The sequence below is a fragment of the Vipera ursinii genome (genome assembly GCF_947247035.1).
Source record: "Vipera ursinii genome assembly, chromosome: W".
NCBI classification, from domain to species: Eukaryota; Metazoa; Chordata; class Lepidosauria; order Squamata; family Viperidae; genus Vipera; species Vipera ursinii.
Window position 1 is genome coordinate 42334802 of NC_139522.1, and position 23645 is coordinate 42358446.

Below are 23645 nucleotides of genomic sequence, written 5' to 3' on the forward strand. Positions count from 1 at the left end.
GCCTGAGGAAGAGGTAGCTGCAGTTGCAGGACTCTCGGGGCTCGGCAGAAGCCCCAGGAGCCGGCAGGGCTCTAGCTGATTGGTTCTAGCTGATTGGCACTTCCAAAAGCAGCTGGGAGCTGGAGGTGAACTGAAGAAAAAGGTGGGGAAAGAGAGGAGAGGCTATAAAAGAACGTGGTTTGGGTGGGGGAAGAGGAAAAAAGACAACAGGAAAGGTTTAATCCCTTTTAAACAAATGTAATTAGTTTTACCCCCTTTAATTGAGTCTGTCTGTGGCTTTTAGAAAGTTTTCTTTGAAGGTAAACTGGCTTAATTTAAAGCTAAAGCTTTTTGCAATTGCTGGAGCCTTTCACTGGAGAATTACAACATTGTGATACATGACACGCCTGAGGCAGCTTAAAGAAAAAAAACTGAGTTTGTGTTTCTTTATTTTCTTGCTTTGCACTTGATTCCTGTGTCTTTAAGGGTACAGGGAAGGGATTGGGGGTGTTCATTCTTAGTGCACTGTGGAAGAGCTCAGAACTTAGCAACTTTAAGACCTGTGGACTTCAACTCCCAGAATTCCTCAACCAGCCATGAGGGCTGAGGAATTCTGGGAGTTGAAGTCCACAAGTCTTAAAAGTGCCAACTTTGAAGACCCCTGAACTAGCTGGTAGTGGTGTATATTAATAAACATGGATAAATTCATCATACATTTGTCAGTGCAAAGGGAAAGTGATTCAGCAAAGGAACAGCCACCGAAGAAATTAAAACCGGTACTTTTTTTCTACAGTTTGTAATATTTTATTAGATTATAGAATAACATACAAAAATACAAAAGCAAATAGTAGGACACAGTGGGGAGGAAAAAGGGGGAAAAAGTGAGGGGGAGAAGGGAAAAAGAACATACTTCCTCTTTTTGCAGTAGAAGGAAGCATTGACATTGAACCTCAACTTTTTACTTTTCCATAATATTATAAACTAGCCATTTTTATAACAAATGAATGTAATCAGTAAAACCCAAAATCCCCCCTTTTTTAGTCAAGTTTTTGACACCTTGCTAAGCACCAGTGGTACTCAAATATTGTCATGTCCTAAAAGTGGTACAATCTGTGAAAAGGTTGAAAAGCCCTGCTCCAAAGTGTTGCAAGCTAGAGATGGTAATCTACAGATAGTCCTCAACTTAACAACTATTTATTTAGTGACCACAATTACAACGGCACTGAAAAAAGCAACTTATGACCGTTTTTCAGTTATGACTGTGGCAGCATCCCTGTGGTCACGATTAGCATCTGGTTCATATTCATGATGGTTGCAGTGATCCCCTTTTGTGACCTTCTGACAAGCAAAGTCAATGGAGAAGCCAGATTCGCTTAACAACCATGTTATTAACAACTGCAGAGATTCACTTAACTGTGGCAAAAAAGGTAAAATGGGGCAAAACTCATTTAACAACTGCCTTGCTTAACAATGGTAATGGTGGGCTCAATTGTGGTAAGTAAGGGAAAGGAAAGGAAAGGAAAGGAAAGGAAAGGAAGGAAGGAAGGAAGGAAGGAAGGAAGGAAGGAAGGAAGGAAGGAAGGAAGGAAGGAAGGAAGGAAGGAAGGAAGGAAGGATTTTTTTAAAAAACTGGGAGAGAAATATCACTTTGGGTTTTTTCCCCCCTTGCTTTTAATTGCAAGATAATTGATATGTGTCTCCCTGTCCTGCATCTGTCCTGCACGTTGGGGGATGCTTTTCACTCAACAAATTGCTTTACAAGAGGATCCTGGCAGGACCATAAATCCATGAAATGTCTGCAAGAAAACCACCAAGCTCAGAGACCACCGAGGACCCCACAATCATGATTAAATCATGGCTTAGTGAACAGCAGGCAGATGTTGTCAAATCACACTTAATACCATTTACATCCAGAGAACTGGGGATGAAAACATATACCAGCTTACCCCACCAGGAAATTAATTTCTCTTCTACTAGCAAAGTGGAGTGTTTCTATGAAGGGAGGTCTTCTAGTCTGATCCGTGTGGTACGCTGGCCCTAGAAGCTATTTTCTTCACCAGAGCACCAGGGGCATTTTAAGGGCTATTTGTCCACCATGTTAATGAGGGTTTCAACTTTTATAGTTTTGAGTAGCAGAGAAAAAAAAAATATTTGTTGATATTTTCCTTGTTTTCTTTTGACGAGATTCCTGCTTCCTGCCAGCCATTTACTCAGCCAAAACTCCTTATAAGTTTGCATCTTTACTCAAAAACTAATGGTTGCTGGCAGGTCTTTTGATAAAAAGCATCTGGGTAGGGAGCATCTCCTGCCAAAGAGACCAATGGTGCTCGCAGGCCCGATTACAGGTAGTCCTCAACTTACAACCACAACTGAGATCAGAATTCCCATCATTAATTAAAGCCGTTGTTGTGAGTCATGCCCGATTCTAGGACCTTTCTGCCATGGCTGTTAAGCAAATCACTAGTTAAGTGAATGAGGCAGTCCTTAAGCCTATCTGGCTTCTCCCATTGACTTTGTTGAAAGCTGGCTGGGAAGGTCACAAATGGGGATCATGTGATCCTGGGATGCTGCAACCGTCTGAGTCAGTTGCCAAGCATCTGAATTTTGATCATGTGACTATGGGGATGCTGCAATGGACGTAAATGTGAGATTGATTGATCTGGGATTAGAGACTAACAGAATAACAAGAGTTGGAAGGGACCTTAGAGGTCTTCTAGTCCAACCCCCTGCTCAAGACCATATACCATTCTGGACAAATGTCTGTCCAGTCTCTTCTTGAAAGACTTGAGTGATGGAGCACCCACAACTTCTGGAGGGAAGCTGTTCCATTAACTGTTCTCAGGAAATTTCTCATGTTGGATCTTTCCTTGATAAGCTCCTGTTGCTTCTTGTCCTTCCTTCAGGTGCTTTGGAGAATTGACCCCCTCTTCGTGGCAGCCCCTCAAATATTGGAAGATGCTACCATGTCACCCTAGACATAAGCAATTCCTGCAACCGTTCATGTTTTGGCCTCCAGTCCCCTAATCATCTTTGTTGGTCTTCTTGGCACTTTCTAGGGTCTTAACATTTTGAATTGCGGTGACCAAAACTGGATGCAATATTCCAAGTGTGGTCTTGCCAAAACATTATAAAGGAGTACTAACACTTCATGTGATCTTGATGCTATCCCTGTTAATGCAGCCTAGGATTGCATTGGCCTTTTGGGCTGCTGCACACCACTGGCTCATATTTAATTGGTGATCTACTAGGACAGGGATTCTCATCCCTGCCCCACTATCGAGCCTTGAGCTGTTTGCAACTAGATTGTAGAGGTGGTGGGCACACATGTACATCCCCACTTGCATAGCTGCAGGCAAGTGTGTGCTCCATTTGCACAGAACCATCCCTTCTCCCTCCCTGGCAGTCCACAAATCCAGAAAGGTTGGGGAACTCTGTATCAGGACAACTAGATCTTTTCTCTTAGTATCTCACTTTATTTAATGACATGGCTGTCCTCCAGCATCCCTATGAGAAAACATGTGGCAGTTTGAGGACAACAGAATAAGAGTGTTGGACAGGACATTGGAATCTTCTAGTCCAACCCCCTGCTGAAGCAAGAAACCAATTTCAGATAAATGGTTGTCTTCAAAATTTCCAGTGTTCGGCAAAACCTCCACCAGTGGAGCAATTAGCAAACATAAATGCCGTTACTTGATATTAAGTCCCCGCAGACCAGATCCAAGCGCAAGAGAACAAACCAAACCCCACACCTCAGAGGAATAGTTAAGAGGTTTATATTCTAATAGCTTTAATTACAGTGCTTGTTTGTTGAAATAACTGAAAACAAGTATACAAAACAGTTGACTACTGTATTGAAAGCAATTTTTTTTCTTGTCAACACTAAACAAACCAGTTCTGATTGTGTTTTTCTAGAGTTGCAACAGCTCCAGCTTCTTCAATGTTTTATTATCATCAAAATACAAAAGAAAAAACAAAACAAGTTAGAGTCATCTGGGATGGCAAATTTCAAACCTTGCAGAATGAGGGATGCAAAAAGGGCGTTTCTCATGTCCCAAAAATGGATTCTGACACATTTAAGAATGGAAGGCGCTCGATTTTCAAACTCTTGCATTTTCAATACCCCCCCCAACCCAGATGCAACAAGCTTGTGTGACATTATTTAAGTACAGTACTTGCCGAGATGGGACTGCTGTTGTGACATCCATGCAAGACGACCATCTTCCTAAATAATTCTAGGCTGGAGAAATTCAAAGATTTTTGAAGGAGCTACATTCCCCAATAACAGAGAGGAAGATGAAGATGGCATTCATAGGTTGGAAGGGAAAAAGTTTTTTTATCCAAATCTAAGGGGCAGTTAGGGGTGCAGGGGGTCCTGGTTTCTCATTAATCTGCAACTGATTCCATTCTAACTCTGGGGAAAGTCTCCCATCTGCCTCCAAACACAAAAAAGGTTGTCAAGAACAGAAATGAGACCAAGAATTCTACGATCTGGAACAAGGGAAACTGCTGGTATTTTTCATGTCATTGCAGAAATCACAAAGGGTCCTGGGTTCAAGTTGTCCCACTTTCCTTCTCACCACCCGTCTTCTGAAAAGAAACTCGTCCCCAAACTTAAAAACATGGCTGCAGAAATCAGCCCTCAGCCCAGATCTGCAAGCGGACAAGGATCATGTTCAGATCTAGTCCACAGACACACACAAGACACAAACAAAACCAGACTCCTGTCAACCTTTTTTTCTGAATCTACTCAAGTTGTTGGGTTGATTTTTTTTAATCTTTATCATAAAAAAGGAGAATAATATTGCATAGGAGTACCAGAAACTGCCTTGTGGGAAAAACAAGAACTTTTACATTAAGTAAGAAGAAAAAAAAACCCTAAAACTGTTTTTTCCAGGTTTGGTTTTTGCCACATGTACAGTGTGGTGAAGAACAATCCTGTGGATGAGAAAAGATGAAGAGTTTCCGGCACTCAATACTACAAAGTAGCATGGTTTGTCACATTAGACTAAAGTGAGGAAGAGGAAGGGGAGGAACAGGGGTGGAGAAAAGAGGAATAATTCAGGGATTCATTTCTGGTTTCGAAGCTGATTGGACAACCAGTCCAGTCCTTCATAGAGACCATCTCCACTGGTGGCACAGGTGGCTTGGATGTACCAGTTTCTGTGGCGGAGAGAATGCAGCCCTAGTTTGTCTGTGATTTCAGCAGCATTCATGGCGTTCGGCAGGTCCTGGAAAGGGAAACAATTGGCTTTAGAAAACGCAATTTTTCCCCATCACAGCCACAGAGGAAAGAACCATATTTTACAAGCTTAGAAAGGAGGCAAAATAATAATAAAAAATGTTATAATGTAGAAGCAGGAGTTACGCCTATCACTTTCCTAATATTTAATGCCAGCAGGGCATTGCCAGGGTATACAGGTAGTCCTCAACTTACAACCATTCATTTAGTGACCATTTGAAGTTACAATGGCACTGAAAAGTGATTTATGATTGTTTTTCACATGACTGTTGCAGCATACCCACGGAATGGGACAAATTTTGATCTCTTGACCATGGGGACATGGGTCTAGGATGACTTGACGCCACTAGCTCAACGTGGCCAGCTAGACCCACATCCCCATGATCACGTGGTAACTGATTCTTATTTATAACAGTTGCAGTGTCTCAGGGTCATGTGATCCCCTTTTCCGACCTTCTGACAAGCAAAGTCAATGGGGAAGCCAGATTCACTTAACTATGTGACTAACTTAAAGGACTGCAGGGATTCACTTACCAACAGTGGTAAGAAAGGTCATAAAACAAGACCAATTCACCTGTCTTGCTTAGCAATGGAAATTTTGGGTTCCATTGTGGTTGCAAGTCGAGGACTACCTGTTGTCAAGGAAGTGAAGGTGGTAGCCAAACTGTGTGATCGAAGTGCTCTCTGCCCATTTTTGGATGGGTAATGAACTTGAAAAACAAGCAAAACCTCTACGGGTAGTGGTCGACTTACGACCACAATTGAGACCAGAATTTCTGTTGCTAAGCAAGGCAGTTAAGCGAGTCACCCCCAATTTTTGCCAGAGTTTTTAAGTTGTTAATAGTTAACTGTACGATCATTTAGTGAATCTGGCTTCCCCCATTTACTTTGCTTGTTAGAAGCTGGCTGGGAAGGTTGCAAATGGCAATCACATGACCCCAGGAAACTGCAACTGTGGTAAATACATGCAGTTGCCAAGCACCCAAATTTTGATCATGTGACTGTGGAGATGCTGCAACAGTCGTATGTGTGAGGACTGGTCATAAGTCACTTTTCCCAGTGCCAATATAACTTGGAATGGTCACTAAATGAATGGTTGTAAGTCAAGGACTACCTGTATTGCAACATCAGGGATAGGATTTTGACTTTTTTTGACCATATCCAGTCGAAACCTCTGAAGACTTCAGCTAGAATTGTGCACAACAGCAAAACACATGTGTAAAATCCTCCTTAAATTTTACCCAAGGGAAAAACTCTCAAAATGTGATTCTCCCTTAGAAAACAAGTAAAATCTCTCTGTGATATTTTTCAATGTGGCTGAACCTTTCAATTCCCTGGGTTTTTTTAACCATCACAAAACAAGTAGTCATGGAGATTTCTAAAACAAGACTGGGCAACAAGCAGGAGGGTTCAGATTAGCAGAATAACAATTGGAACGGACCTTGGAGGTCTTCTAGTCCAATTCCCTGCTCAAGCAGGAAACCCTATACCATTTCAGACAAATGGTTGTCCAATCTCTTTTTAAAAACCTCCAGTGTTGGAGCACCTACAACTTCTGGAAGCAAGCCATTCCACTGGTTAATTGTTCTCAATATTAGGAAGTTTCTCCTTAATTCCAGGTTGCTTCTCTCAATTATGTTTCCATCCTTTCTGTGTGGCAGCCGCTCAAATATTAGAAGACTGCTATCATGTCACCCCTAGTCCTTCTTTTCATTAAGGTAGATATACCCAATTCCTGCAACCATTCTTCATATCCCCTTGAATATGAAGAACGGTTCCCTCGAGGTCATCTTTCCCCATGTACCTGTTTGTTAGCGAACACCAAAAGGACAGCGTCTCTGAGCTCATCTTCTGCCAACATTCTCATAAGCTCTTCTCTGGCTTCGTTAACTCGCTCTCTGTCATTACTATCGACCACAAAAATCAAGCCTGAAATGAAACAGCAATTGTTTCAAGTTGCAGAGAAACACTGTGCTGCAGTACAGGTAGTCCCCGGCTTACGGCTACAATTGACCCAAACATTTCCATTGCTAAGCAAGACAGTTGTTAAGTGAGTTTTGCCCCATTTTATGACTTTTTGTGCCATAGTTGTAAAGTGAATGACTGCAGTTAAGTTAGTTAAGTGAACTTCCTATTGCCCATTTTGCTTGTCAGAAGGTTGCCAAAGGGGATCACATGACCTTGGGACACCGCAACCACCATAAATCCATGCCAGTTACCAAGTGTCCGAATTTGGATCATGTGACCATAGGGATGCTGCAACAGTCATGTGAAAAACATTTCAGCCACTTTTGTCCACGCCATCTTAACTTCGGACAGTCACTAATTAAATGAAGGCAGTCTTAAGCAGTGAACACTTTTAGATATTAAATCTGCTGTATATTCACTCAGGAATCCTCAGACCACCTTAGACTTGCTTTTCAAAACAAAAGGATATATTTTTATCCAAACAAGAATTAACGCGGTGGCTCAGTGGGTTAGGACGCTGAGCTTGTCGATCAGAAGGTCGGCAGTTTGGCGGGTCGAATCCCGAGTGCCGCGTAACAGAGTGAGCGCCTGTTACTCGTCCCAGCTTCTGCCCACCTAGCAGTTCGAAAGCACGTAAAAATGCAAGTAGAAAAATAGGGACCACTACGGTGGGAAGGTAACAGCGTTCCGTGCGCCTTTGGCGTCTAGTCATGCCGGCCACATGACCACGGAGACGTCCTCGGACAAACGCTGGCTCTTCGGCTTTGAAACGGAGATGAGCACCGGCCCCTAGAGTCGGAAACGACTAGCACGCATGTGCGGGGGAACCTTTACCTTTACCTATAGATGTGGAGCAAAACCAAAGAAGAGAGATTTGAAATTTACAAGTGATTGTATGGTGGTTTTTCAAACTAAAGAACAAAGAGATAAAATTTTGGGCCTTCACTATCAAAAGAATTTGAAAGTCCAAGAGCAACAGGTGGTCCTTTTTAAGGTTATCCCAAAATTCTTCTTGGATTTAAGAAGCAATTATACAGATTTGGTTAGTGCCCTAAGAAAGAAAGGGATCTACTTCCGTTGGGAATTCCCCGAAGGATTATATTTTAAATACCAACAGAAGATTCGAATTTGAACATTGGGAGAGAAGGAAAGATTTCTGGAGAAGAAAGTAAAAGATCTTGAATCGGAAGCAGGAGCAAGACCTGGCCCACAACTGGAATTACCACCTCTTTTTGACGTAGGGCCGCTAGGAGCCGGAGCAGGAGCTGAGCCAAGAGCAGTACAGTAAAACAATATGGCACTAAGAATTTTATCATGGAATGTGAATGGTTTAAATTCGAAACCTAAAAGAAATAGAATCCATCACGTGTTGCAAAAACAGAATTTGGATGTGATATGCCTACAAGAAACACATGTGATGAGAACTCATAGAAAAATTTTGCAAAATAAAAGATTAGGTCAAGAATTTATTTCGGCAGATAAAGTTAAGAAACAAGGAGTAGTGATTTATGTTAAAGAGAAATTTGAAGCAAAATTATTGTTTAAAGATGAGGAGGGAAGATATGTTGCAGTTGAAGTAACAGCACAAGGCGATAAGTTGCTGATGCTTGGAATTTACGCACCAAATGAAGGTTAAGGGTGAATTTTACAAGAAGATACACGATGTACTTTTGGATTATATGGATTATAAGATAATCTTGATGGGAGACTTGAATGGAGTAGTTTCCACATTGATGGATAGAACACAAAGACAGAAGATTTCTAATGATGGAAGACTACCAAATACTTTCTTTGAAATGATGGACAATTTTGATATGATTGATACTTGGAGATTGAAAAAGCCATTGGAGAAAGACTTCACATATTTCTCTGATGCAAATAAATTGTTTTCCCGCCTCGATTATATATGGACAACAAGAGATTTGGCCCCGAGAATAAACAAATCAGAGATTGCCCAAACACTTGTTCTGACCATAATGCTGTGCTGCTGGAATTAAAACTGTTTCTACAGGGTTCGCTTAGATGGAGAATGAATGATGCCTTGCTGAGAAGTGAACAGATCGTTGAGAAGGCACAAAAGACCATAAGAGACTATTTTGAGATAAATTTGAATACAGAGATAGAAAAAAGGGTCATTTGGGACGCAAGTAAGGCAGTTATGAGAGGTTTTTTGATTCAACAGAATGTAATAAGGAAGAAGGCCCAAAATGAAAAGAAAGATAACATCATGAACCAATTGAAAGAGAAAGAGAAAAAAATGAGGAGTAATCCAAAGAATCAACAGGTTCAAAAAGAAATAAAGGCCTTTCAATCACAATTTTCTCAGATAATTAATTAAGAAACTGAATGGAAAATAAAAATGATGAAGCAAAGTTCTTTTGAATCGGCAAATAAATGTGGGAAGTTACTAGCTTGGCAGTTGAAAAAGAGACAGAAACAAAGTACAATAACTATGATAACGCAAGAGGAAAAGACTATTGAGAACCCTGCAGAAATTAGGAAATGTTTTCAAAAATATTATAAGCAGCTATGCAAGAAAGAAAAAGAGGATTTAATTAAAACAGAACAGTTTTTGGACAAATATGGATGGCAGAAAATTCCTGAAGAGAAAAGGACCCTACTCAATTACCAGATTACAAGACAAGAATTGGAGGCAGCAATTATTTATTTATTTTATTTTTATTACATTTATATCCCGCCCTTCTCCGAAGACTCAGGGCGGCTTACAAGCTTAGCAGTAGCCTTCATTCTATGTATATGCCTGCTTGTTAGGGCTTTCACACACACCCCAAGCGGCATTATTACAAAGTCAGCTTAATTGCCCCCAACAATCTGGGTCCTCATTTTACCTACCTCGGAAGGATGGAAGGCTGAGTCAACCTTGAGCCTGGTGGGATGCGAACCTGCACTAATTGCAGGCAGCTGGTGTTACTTAAGGAGGCATCAGCCCACTGCTCCACCAAGGCTCATTAATCAAATGCAAATTGGCAAGGCACCAGGACCTGACGGATTGACAGTAAAATATTATAAGACATTGAAAGACTGGCTTATTCAGCCACTGATGGAAGTATGCAATGAATTACTAGAGGGGGTCAAGACGCCCGAGACCTGGAGAGAAGCATTTATTACGTTGATACCTAAATCAGATACAGACAGAGCTCAAGTAAAGAATTACCGCCCAATCTCCTTGTTAAATGTAGATTACAAAATTTTTGCTAATATCTTGGCTACAAGACTGAAGAAGGTCCTTCAAGATCTTATTCATCATGATCAAGCAGGTTTTTTACCTGGTAGACATATGAAGGACAATATTAGGAACATAGTTGATATTTTGGAAAGGTTAGAGGCCAAAAAGAACTCTAAGGCTATATTAATGTTTATTGATGCAGAGAAGGCCTTTGACAATATTTCTTGGAGTTTTATGAAAAAGAATTTTGAAAATATGGAGGTTGGGCAGAGTTTTATGAATGGTTTAAATGCAATCTATTTTCAGCAAAAAGCAAAAATTATAGTTAATAATGTGGTGTCAGAGGAAATTAGAATTGAAAAGGGTACCAGGCAAGGGTGCCCACTCTCCCCTCTGTTATTTATTACGGTTCTGGAAGTCTTGCTGAATATGATAAGGAAAGAGGAAGGTGTGAAAGGGATTGTAGTGGGTTCGAAACAATATAAGTTAAAAGCCTTTGCTGATGATTTGGTGTTAACATTACAAGATCCAGAAACCAGTGCAATTAAAGCACGGGTAATAATACAAGAGTTCGGACATGTTGCAGGTTTTAAATTGAATAAGAGTAAAACCAAAGTCTTAGGGAAAAATTTGACATTAGAGGAAAAAAATAAGTTACAGGAAGCCACTGGTTTGATGTTTGTAAAAAAGGTGAAATATCTGGGTGTAAATATGACGGCAAAAATTTTGAATTTGTATAAAGATAATTACAACAAAATGTGGAATGGAATTAAGAGAGATCTGGATATTTGGACAAATTTGAAATTGTCTTTGATGGGCCGAATTTCAGTTGTTAAGATGAATGTATTGCCAAAAATGCTATTTTTGTTTCAAGTACTTCCAATTATTGAGAAGTTGAATAGTTTTAAAGAATGGCAAAAGGTATTATCAAAATTTATCTGGCAGGGGAAAAAACCTAGAATTAAGTTCAAGCTATTAAGAGATTCAAAAGATAGAGGTGGCTTTTCCCTGCTAGATTTGAAACTTTATTTTGAAGCTGCTGCTTTTTGCTGGTTGAGAGATTGGTTTGTGTCAGAGAATACCGATGTATTAGATTTGGAAGCTTTTGACAATGTATTTGGATGGCATGCATATTTATGGTATGATAAGATAAAGGTCCACAAAGGTTTTAAAAATCATATAATTAGAAAGTCATTGATTAATGTGTGGATGAGATATAAAGATCTGTTAGAAAGTAAAACACCCAAGTGGATTTCACCGCTAGAGACTAAGGCCCAGAAAAGGTCAAATATGGGAACCAAGTGGCTGAAATATAAGGATATATTGGTACAAGAAGGAGACCAATTTAAGATAAAAACATGAGCAGATGAAAGATAATGTTGATGATTGTTTTCAATATTACCAAATGAATGAAGTGTATAAAATGGATAAAAAAATAGGTTTTCAAATAGAGAAATCCAAATTGGAAACGTTATTGTTAGATACAAAATCAAAGAATCTTTCCAAGATGTATAATTTATTGCTGGAGTGGCACATGGAAGATGAACAAGTGAAATCAGTGATGATTGATTGGGCTAATGATGTGGGGCACAACATTATGTGGAGGACTGGGAGAGGATGTGGAAAAAGGGTATTAAGTTTACAGCATGCAATGTTTTGAAAGAAAATATGATGAAGATGATGTATAGGTGGTATGTAACACCGATTAAACTTGCAAAAATTTATCACACACATGATAATAAATGCTGGAAATGTAAAGCTGTAGAAGGAACCTTTTACCACATGTGGTGGACTTGCCCCATAGTAAAAGACTTCTGGGAAAAGATCTATAATGAATTAAAGAAAGTGTTGAAAAACACATTTATTAAGAAACCAGAAGCCTTCTTATTGGGTATAGTCGGAAAAGAAATTCCCAAAAAAGATGTTACTCTCTTTCTGTACGCCACAACAGCGGCAAGAATTTTGATAGCCAAGAATTGGAAGACACAAGAAATACCAACTGTGGAAGAATGGCAGATGAAAATGATGGACTATATGGAACTCGCCGAGCTGACCGGGAGAATCCGTGACCAGGGAGAAGAGTCGGTGGAAGAAGATTGGAAGAAATTTAAGGACTATTTGAAGAAATACTGTCATATTAATTAGTTTGAAATGGACTTGGAAATGCTTATAGGTTGCAGTTTTAGAGTTTAATGTTTAGTATTAAAGATAATATGAATGATTGTTAAATGATAAGAAATTAAATATAGATATTAAATATGATTTAGAATTATGAAATAGAAATTGCTAATGATCTACAATGAAACGCAGATAGGGGGGACTTGAGGAAGTCACCTGAAAATGATTAGAAAGATTAAGAATAATGGAAGTTAAGTATTATTTTTGTATTTTTGTTGATTGTGTTGTTTATGTTATGTTTTGTTTTTATATGTATTTTTTGTTTTAATGTTTTTATAAAAGCAATAGAAATTTTTTAAAAAAATAAAATATGTATCCCTCCTAATTTAATATATATTTATTCCCTCAATTTCTTATTTTTAACCATAGCTGAGAATATATTTAATCTAAACTTTAAGCATTCCATTCAATAGATCTAATCATCTAATCCTTTAATTCTAATTCAAAACACATTTTATGCTTTTCTTATCACATTTAAATAACTAAAACATTTGCTTTGTTTAAATCATTTCAACTTTTTTTTACAGAAAGGAAAAAAACATATTGTATTAGTTAAAAAAAATCATCCCTCTAAGAGTAATATATTCCAATGTTTTTCCATTTCTTTAGCCATATTCAAACAAATGTTTCTTTTTTAAGTATTCTCTCTGATAAGTCCCATCATCTATTTTCTTGGTTTCCATTTTATTCTTTTTTCTCTGGCCATTGCCTTTCTTAATCAGTGTATTTTGCTGCATCATTCGTTTCTCTGTAAAGTATTTTTTCTCATTCTTTTTCTTATCTTCAAAGTTGCTTGGACGCATTGAAATATCTCCCACTTGAATTAAATCATGATTTTTTATTTTATACAGTTCCATCTTTAAGTCTCTATCCTCAGAATTATGTTCAGTCATCTCTACTGTATTTTCCTGGGAAATTTCTTGGAGTGAAATTAAGTTGGAGATAAGTTGATTCATACTCTCAAAGTTGTTCTGTATTTCTTTGTAGTTTAAAATAATTGTCCTTTGAAATGGTTGCCGCTTATCATATGTTTCCTTTTGTGAAGTATTCATTGCTTCAGATTTGTTAGTCTCACTTATTTACACAGCTGTACTTTATTAAAACTTGAAAAAAATCCTCACCCACCAGTAGGTGTCAGCATTTGCTCATTTTTAGATCTTTCTAGTCTTTTTTTCTCTCTCTAAAGCAGACATGTCAAACACAAGGCCCGGGGGCCGGATCCGGCCCACGAAGTGGTTTCATGTGGCCCACGAAGCCATCCTGGAAACAGTGAAGGAACGGCCGCCACTGCCTTGGCCCTGGCCCAGAGACCCTCCTTCTGCCAGAGACCCTCAGATCTGTCCCACTCATGCCCAGGCCCCCATAGGCACCCTTGATGCCAACTATGTAGAGCTGGCCATGCCCACCCAGTAGGCCATAAGCACTCTAGCCACACCCACCCAGTAGGCCACACCCACCCGGCCCCCTGAGGGCAACTGCAATGCTGATGTGGCCCTCAATGAAATTGAGCTTGACACCCCTGCTCTAAAGGATAAGTTTCGCCGCAGGTAGCCAAAAGGAGGGAGTAGAAACCCCCTCCTTTTTTTTCAGAGATCTCTTATTTTGGGGACTTTTTTCTTCAGGAAAATAGGTAGGATAGAGAAAATCAATATTCTTACCCAGATTCAAGCATGCTGTTTAAAATCCGCTTAATATAAGCTTGTGACTTCCGTTGTTTTCAGCTATGGCTGGACAATGGAGTTAGCCAGCCTTTTCTTCTGTTGGTTTCTGGAAGGCTTCTCCTGGACCGTTCAGGGAGACCGCCATCTCTCCTAAGTCCCTGGGATTTCCTTCCTTCATTCCACCTCTTCAGGGTGGGTTCTGGCCCCTTAGGTTCCTCAACAGAAAGAAATTTCAGCCAAAAGGTTTGGCATTCCGAATCTTCCGACTGCTCCACTGGAAACAGCGTCAATAATAATTTTTATATTTCCATAATTAGTATACCAATTGATATTTCCTCGATCCTCTCTTCTCCCAATAGTATTCTCCTTCTTCAGCATTAAACAAATATATAATTTTTGATATTTGATATTTTTCATATATAAATGATTAAATAAAAATTTTCTTCTATATTTATACCAACAATAGCATCCATATTTATTTATTTATTTATTTTTGGGACTTATATGCCGCCCTATCTCCCGAAGGACTCAGGGCGGCTAACAACAATAAAATGTTGTTGTTGTTAGTTGCAAAGTCGTGTCCGACCCATCGCGACCCTATGGACAATGTTCCTCCAGGCCTTCCCAAGGAGCAAGCGTCTTTTAATTTCTTGGCTACAGTCCCCATCTGCAGTGATCTTGGAGCCCAGGAAAATAAAATCTGTCACTACCTCCATTTCTTCCCCATCTATTTGCCAGGAATTGAGAGGGCCAGATGCCATGATCTTGGTTTTCTTAATGTTTAGTTTCAACCCAAGTTTTGCACTCTCCTTCTTCACCCGCAACAAGAGGCTCTTTAGTTCTTCTTCACTTTCTGCCATTAGAGTGGTATCATCTGCATATCTTAGGTTGTTGATGTTTCTTCCGGCAATCTTAATTCCAACTTTTGATTCATCTAGCCCTGCCTTTCTCATGATGTGCTCTGCATATAAGTTAAATAGGCAAGGCGACAGTATACAGCCTTGCCGGACTCCTTTCCCAATTTTGAACCAATCAGTGGTTCCGTGTCCAGTTCTCACTGTTGCTTCCTGGCCCGCATATAGATTTCTCAAGAGACAAATAAGATGGTCTGGTATGCCCATCTCTTTAAGGACTTGCCACAGTTTTTTATGACCCACACAATCAAAGGCTTTAGCATAGTCAATGAAGCAGAAGTAGATGTTTTTCTGGAACTCTCTAGCTTTCTCCATGATCCAGCGTATGGTAGCAATTTGATCTCTAGCTCCTCTGCCTCTTCGAAATCCTACCTGTACTTCTGGTAGTTCTCGATCCACATACTGCTGGAGTCTAGCTTGTAGAATTTTAAGCATAACTTTACTAGCATGAAAAATGAGTGCAATGGTGCGATAGTTTGAACATTCTTTGGCACTGCCTTTCTTTGGAATTGGAATGTAAACTGATCTTTTCCAATCCTGTGGCCACTGTTGAGTTTTCCAAATTTTAATTTTAATTTTTTTTTAAATTTTAATTCCATTTATATCCCGCCCTTCTCCGAAGACTCAGGGCGGCTTACAAGCTTAGCAGTAGCCTTCATTCTATGTATATGCCTGCTTATTAGGGCTTTTTCACACACCCCAAGCGTCATTATTACAAAGTCAGCTTAATTGCCCCCAACAATCTGGGTCCTCATTTTACCTACCTCGGAAGGATGGAAGGCTGAGTCAACCTTGAGCCTGGTGGGACTCGAAATTTGCTGGCAAATTGAGTGTAGCACTTTTACTGCATCGTCTTTTAAGATTTTGAATAGCTCAGCTGGAATACTGTCACCTCCACTAGCTTTGTTGTTGCTCAGCTTTTCTAAGGCCCACTTCACTTCACATTCTAGGATGTCTGGCTCGAGGTCAGTGACCACCTCATTGTGGTTATCAGGGACGTTAAGCTCATTCTTGTATAGTTCTTCTGTGTAATTTTGCCACCTCTTCTTAATCTCTTCTGCCTCTGCTAGGTCCCTGCCATTTTGGTCCTTTATCATGCCCATTTTTGCATGAAACGTTCCTTTCATCTCTCCAATTTTCTTGAAAAGATCTCTGGTCCTCCCTATTCTATTGTTTTCTTCTATTTCTTTGCATTGTTCATTTAAGAAAGCATTCTTATCTCTTCTAGCTATTCTTTGGAATTCTGCATTTAATTGGGCATATCTTTCTTTTTCTCCCTTGCCTTTCGCTTCCCTCCTTTCCTCAGCTATTTGCAAAGCTTCCTCAGACAGCCATTTTGCTTTCTTGCATTTCTTTTTCTTTGGGATGGTTTTGGTTGCTACCTGTTGTACAATGTTGCGAACCTCTGTCCATAGTTCTTCAGGCACTCTGTCTATCAGATCTAATTCCTTAAATCTATTTGTCACCTCTACTGTATATTCAACAGGGATACGATTTAATTCATACCTGACTGGCCTAGCGCTTTTCCCTATTTTCTTTAATTTAACCCTAAACTTTGCAAGGAGAAGCTCATGGTCTGAGCCACAGTCAGCTCCTGGTCTTGTTTTTACTGACTGTATAGAGCTTCTCCATCTTTGGCTGCAGAGCATATAGTCAATCTGATTTCTGTGTTGACCGTCTGGTGATGTCCATGTGTAAAGCCGTCTCTTGGGTTGTTGGAAAAGAGTGTTTGCTATGACCATCGTATTCTCTTGACAAAATTCTATCAGCCTGTGCCCTGCTTCATTTTGTACTCCAAGGCCAAACTTGCCTGTTATTCCGGTTATCTTTTCGCTTCCTACTTTAGCATTCCAATCCCCCATGATGATAAGGACATCATTTCTGGGTGTTAGTTCTACAAGGTGCTGTAGGGCTTCATAGAACCGGTCAATTTCATCCTCTTCAGCACCGGTGGTTGGGGCATAGACTTGGACTACTGTGATATTGAATGGTTTGCCTTGGATTCGAACTGAGATCATTCTGTCATTTTGAGGATTGTATCCCAGTATTGCTTTTCCTATTTTTTTATTGACTATGAAGGCTACTCCATTTCTTCTGAGGGATTCTTGCCCGCAGTAGTATACCTGATGGTCATCTGAATTAAATTCACCCATTCCTGTCCATTTTAGTTCGCTGATACCTAAGATGTCAATGTTTAGTCTTGTCATCTCTTGTTTGACCACGTCCAGCTTGCCTTGATTCATGGATCTTACATTCCAGGTTCCTATGGAGAAAAAATCTTTACAGCATCGGACTTTCCTTTCACCACCAGACATAGCCACAGCTGAGCGTCCTTTCGGCTTTGGCCCAGTCGCTTCATTCTTTCTGGCGCTACTAGTACTAGCCCTCTGCTCTTCCCCAGTAGCATATTGGACGCCTTCCGACCTGAGGGGCTCATCTTCCAGCGTCATATCGTATTGCCTTTTGGTACTGTCCATAGGGTTTTCATGGCAAAGATACTGGAGTGGGTTGCCATTTCCTTCTCCAGTGGATCACGTTTTGTCAGAACTCTCTGCTATGACCTGTCCGTCTTGGGTGGCCCTGCACGGCATAGCTCATAGCTTCATTGAATTATGCAAGCCCCTTCGCCACGACAAGGCAGTAATCCATGAAGGGGAACAATAAAATACAACAATACAAAAGTTAAAAAGAATTAAATTAACAGCCCCAATAAAATAAATTAAAATTGAAGTTAAAAATTAAAAAACATTTTAAAATCCCTGTCGTCAGTCCAGGTCAGCCTGATGGAAAAGAAGTGTTTTAAGGGCGCGGCGAAAGGACCGGAGATCCGGGGCCATCCGGAGCTCAAGGGGAAGTTGGTTCCATAGGGCTGGCGCTCCCAGAGAAGGCCCTACCCCTGGGGGTCGCCAGCCGACATTGTCTAGCCGACGGCACCCTGTGTGAGCGTACTGGGCGATGGGAGATCGTTCCCGGCAGCAGACGGTCCTGCAAATATCCCAGGCCTAAGCCATGTAGGGCTTTAAAGGTAAGTGCCAGCACCTTAAATCTCACCCGGAGGACAACCGATAACCAATGCAGCTCACGCAGGAAGGGCGTAATATGGGAGTATCGGGATGCTCCCATCACTACCCGCGCGGCCGCATTCTGCACCAGCTGGAGCCTCCGGGTCGTCTTCAAGGGCAGCCACATGTAGAGAGCATTGCAGTAATCTATACGGGAGGTAACAAGTGCGTGAGTGACCGTACGTAGGGCATCTCGGTCCAGATAGGGGCACAACTGGCGCACCAGGCGAACCTGGGCAAATGACCCCCTGGCCACGACTCCAATATGATCTTCAAAACTGAGTCGTGAATGCAGGAGGACGCCTAAATTACGTGCCCTATCAACGGGAGGTAACACCTCTCCTCCCATAACCAAAGATGGAACCTCTTTGACTAAACGAGATGCCGGTACGTAAAGCCACTTGGTCTTGGCCAGGTTGAGCCGGAGCCTGTTCTTCCCCATCCAAATCCGTACTGCTTCCAGGCAACAGGACATGACATCGAGGGCATCACTGGGTTGGTTCAGGGTGGAGATAAAAAGCTGGGAATCATCAGCATATTGATGATACCTCACCCCGAATGATCTCACCCAGCGGCTTCATATAGATGTTGAACAGGAGGGGTGAGAGTACCGACCCCTGAGGCACCCCACAACTAAGGGGCCTAGGGCCTGACCTCTGCCCCCCTGCCAACACTGTCTGCGAACGGCCCGAGAGCATATATAGCATTTTATCAACTTGTTATTTTCATAAAAGTCATCTTATTGATTCACCATATATCTTATTTTCATAAATCTTGTTTAAGCTCAATTTCTCCATAATATTCAAAGAATTCTTATAAATCATAATTGTTAGGCATATGGTGTTAGCCTACAATGTTGGGTTGAAAACATATTAACCATGATGTTATGTCTTTAAGATGTAAATTGGCCAATGGGTCTGTAAGTGTTCTCATGGCCATAAGAGGGAGCTAGTAATGTAGCTTCTTTCTCTCTCTGAATTCACTGCTCTCTACTGTTACTGTTTTTGCTGTTACCTGAACTGTCTATTGACCTCTGGACCGGTAAGAAGACTTTGTATTTTGGATTGCTACTTGGACTGTTTATTTTTGATTGTGCATTTTTGTTCTTACACCACCTCAAAAGTAAACTACTCAGTGTACTCGTGTGACTCTTACTGCTCTCAGTACCCTTCCTTGTCTGTGCAACTCTTTGGTAGCACAAGGAGATCTCTGCACAACAAATTCCTTAACAATAATTTTCTCAGTAATTAACATCTAAATATACAAATTTTCCACTTAAATGTATCATCCCAGTATTTTCATATTTCATGTATCGTAGAAATACTATACTACTTATCTAGCATAACATCTACCTATAACACCTTTTCTAATAATTTATATTCACTTCTATTTCTAAAAATTGATTGAATCACTGTATGCTTTTTTCAAAGTTGTTATTAAGCCTAATTTCCCCTCAATATTTCAATCATTCCTTAATCCTAAATCTTTTCAAACTTGTCTTTAAAGTTCAAACTTTTCTTTCACTTACATCATCCCAATATTTTTATATTTTGTCTTATCAAAAAATACTATATTACTTATCTCTCTTATCCCACTTATTTTAAAGCCCCTTTATAGTCAAAGTTATTTGTTTATTTAGCCATATTCAAACAAGTGTTTGCTTGTATAATATTCTATCTGGTAGAGCGAGTCAAGTCTCTTAAACCCATCTCTAATCATCTTCCTTTGCCAAATTGTTTTCCAAATTAATATTTTTGACTTGTCAAACAGTTCTTGTATTTTTGTAGTTGTTGTTAGGAAGACACATAATACGTAAGATGTATGCTTTTTGTCTCCCAAACAATGATTCTCCTAGCAGTGTCCATTTTAAGTCTTCTTTCTTCTCAGGTTTATTTTGACATTCTAATGCATAAGGTATCTTTTCCATATTTATTGTTGTATCCAAATCTTGTGAGATTTTTCTTGTTTGTATTAAGTTATAATTCCCTTCATTTAGAAGTGTATTCATTTATGTTATCAAAGTTACATTTAATCTCCTTGTAGTTTAGAGCTATTGTGATTTGTATCTGTTGTAGTACTGCATAAATTTCTTCTTGGAAAGTATTTGTCTTGTCTTGAAATGTTGCTTCTAGAGCAAGGCTTTTCAACCAGTGTTACGGGTACCACCTGTGGTACATTGGCACCTGGCAGGTGGTACGCAACCATCCTAGAAAAGTGGTAGCGGGGGAGGGGAATGAGCTGAACTGGTGGTAGCAGCGCACAAACCTGAGTGAGATGGCTGGAGCTGCAGGGTTCAGCGGAAGCGCCAGGATCAGTGCCAGGCTCCAGCTGGAGCTCAGCGCTGATCCTGGCACTTCTGCTGAGCCCAAAAGAAGCTCTGGTCAGCTGAAATGTTGCAGCATCCCCAGGGTCTTGTGATTTACATTCAGATGCTTGGCAACTGATTCATATTTATGATGGTCACAGTGTCCCAGGGTCATGTGAAGTGACCAAAACCTGCTGCAACCACCCAGCAGAGGGAAGGGAATAAAAACCAAACACCCCTCCACCCCACCCCAATGCTCACAACAATGAAAACCTCAGGCAGGCAGGTGTCTTGCTCTGCTGTGGCTTGGGGGGCACTTTTTTCAGTGCCATGGTAACTTCAAACAGCCACTAAGCGAACTGTTGTAAGTTGAGGACTACCTGTACTTCATCACTTTTTTCCTTTTTTTTGCTCAAGTTTTTGACACCTTGCTAGGCGACTGGTGGTACTCGGATGTTGCCATATCCTAAAAGTGGTACAATGGGTGAAAAGGTTGAAAAGCCCTGTTCTAGAGGTCTTTGATCTTTCCGGCTGAATCTTTCAAGAGTAGATATTAAGCGTGGTTTTCTATCATTTTTTGATGAATATGTTATATCCATGTTATCTCCCCCTTTCGAGTAAACCATCATAAGTGCCATAGTCTCTGTAATTAGCCTTGTCAAGCTGGCCAAAAACTCAAAACCCAAACAATCCAATTTTGTATAGTTCTTGTCTTTATATAATTTTTATAATCCACTGTAATTTTCAATTGTCAAGGTTTCAGTAAAATCAATATTTGATAACAATTCTTTCTTTCAGGAGTCAATTGTCAACCAGTCAGAATTGCAATTCAATATATTTAGCAACCTTAAATCCTTCTTGTAACTTTCAAGGGTGTTATTGAGGTCCTCAGATTATATTATCCTGAGATAATAAATACAGGTAGTTCTCAACGTACGACAATTGAGCCCAAATTTTCTGTTGCTGAGACATTTTGAGTTTTGCCCCATTTTACCACCTTTCTTGCTACAGTTAAGTTCGTCTCATGTTTGTTAAGCGAATCTGACTTCATTGACTTTGCTTGTCAGAAGGTTGCAAAAGGGGATCACATGACCCCAGAACATTTATTTATTTATTTATTTATTTAATTTATATACCGCCCTTCTCCCGGCGGTGAACAGGGCAATACATAAAAACTAGATACAAAAATTAAAAATTATTAAAACGTGATTAAACAATCCCCATAATAAATTAATACAAATTAAAATTGAAGTTCATTTATAAAAATCCCACCCCGTCCCATCAGGCCAGGCCAGCTTGTTTAAAGAGATGGGTTTTAAGATTGCGCCGGAAGGAGCGGAGATCGGGCGCCATCCGGAGCTCGACCGGAAGATGGTTCCATAAATCCGGTGCACCCACAGAGAACGCCCTCCCCCTGGGGGCCACCAGTCGGCATTCTTTGACCGATGGCACCCTGAGGAGGCCCTCTCTGTAGGAGCGTACTGGGCGTAGGGAAGTTGACGCCGGCTGCAGGTGCTCCCCAAGAACATGGCAACCACCATAAATACATGCCAGTTGCCAAGCGTCTGACCATGGGGATGCTGCAACGGTTGTGTGAAAAATGGCCGTAAGTCATTTTTTTCAGTGCCGTTGTAAATTCAGTCAATAAATGAACTGTTGTTGAGCACTACTTGTATTCTTCATAACATTTCTACTTGATTCATGCAGTTCACAAGATTTCCTGGTGCTGTCCATGCAGTTCTGGAGCAAATGAATGCTTATGCAGATTAAATGGATTGAAATAGTATGTGGATATTGCAGACCACCACCAACTCACCTTGTGTATTTTGGAAATAATGGCGCCAAAGTGGTCTGATCTTATCCTGTCCACCGACATCCCACACCGTGAAGCTAATATTCTTGTATTCTACTGTTTCTACATTGAAACCTAAACAGATATGAGAGAATGTGTTCAGTTAATAGGAGAAAGATAAATTTATCCATTTAAGATGATGTCAATCACTTCTTTCAGAATGGGAAAAAATAAAAACAAAAAAATTATATTAAGATACCTGAATGGCTTTCAACAATGGAAGCTTTTGCTTACCCAAATTTAATTAACTACCATAAAGTTGTGACTTAATAAAGATATTTTGGACAATGAAGGAAAATTGAAAGACAGACAAGATCTACAAGAACAAGGTATTGATCTAGCATGGTGGCCATATCTGCAAATTCAAACAAGATATGAAAAATATGCTAAAACAATGGGATTTTATAAAGAACAGACATAAATTGATCAGATAATGCTAAAAACAGATGAAAAGTTGATTAAGAAACTCTATAGATTACTGTTAAAGATGGAGGAAGAACAAGTAAAAGAAACTGATAATATGGGCAAAGAATTTTGGACATAATATAAAATTAGAAGACTGGCAAAAGTTATGGGAAAGAAATGTTAAATTAACTAAGGCAGTGTTGTATAAAGAAAACTTATATAAAATGTTTTACAGATGGCATGTGACACCAGTGAGATTAGCAAAAATGTTAAAAAATACTTCAAACAACTGTTGGAAATGCAAACAAAGACCAGGTACTTATTATCATATCTAGTGGACATGCCCCAAAGCAAAAAGCTTTTGGGTTAAAATACATTTATGGTTGGAGAAAATGACTAAAAAACAAATAGACTTTAAACCAGAATTATTTTAGTTAGGAATAATAGGACCTAATTATGAGAAATTAACGGCAGCAAGAATTTTATTTGCTCAACATTGGAAAAATGAACACTTACCAACTGAAGAAGTATTAAGAAAATTTTAGTGTGTGCAGAAATGGATAGATTGACTTTAAAGATTAAAGTGAAAGAAGACTCAGTGTATTTTAGAACATGGGGTAATTTCTATCAATGGCTAGAAAAACGAGTCGAGAGAGAAAGGAATGTGATATGTAATTTTGAATATATATTAGCATTAATCAACATATGATAATTAACTATATCTATTATTGTTAGTTAAATACATGTACCCAGACATTATGCTGTTTGCTAAATATTGAAAATGTTATTTGGAAAAACCCCATCCCCAACCCCAACCCAAATCCAATCCTGACCTCACCTTATCCCTAACCCTATAAAAACTAATAAAATCTATATATATAAAAGATGTCAGTCA

The 23645-nt window shown here is 39.8% G+C and overlaps 1 protein-coding gene across 3 annotated transcripts in view; it reads right to left on the bottom strand.

Annotated features, from left to right (window-relative positions):
- Positions 1-770: 770 nt before the first annotated feature.
- Positions 771-23645, bottom strand: part of LOC310648275 (ADP-ribosylation factor 1) — a 35986-nt gene continuing 13111 nt past the window's right edge. For all 3 annotated transcript variants that reach the window (XM_083376032.1, XM_083376031.1, XM_083376033.1), the window contains exons 3-5: positions 22310-22420; positions 7023-7147; positions 771-5207 (exon numbers count right to left, since the gene is read on the bottom strand). In XM_083376032.1, the coding sequence (XP_083232158.1) occupies positions 5046-5207; positions 7023-7147; positions 22310-22420 (398 nt within the window). In that variant the 3' untranslated portion in view covers positions 771-5045. The remainder of the gene's footprint in view (positions 5208-7022; positions 7148-22309; positions 22421-23645) is intronic.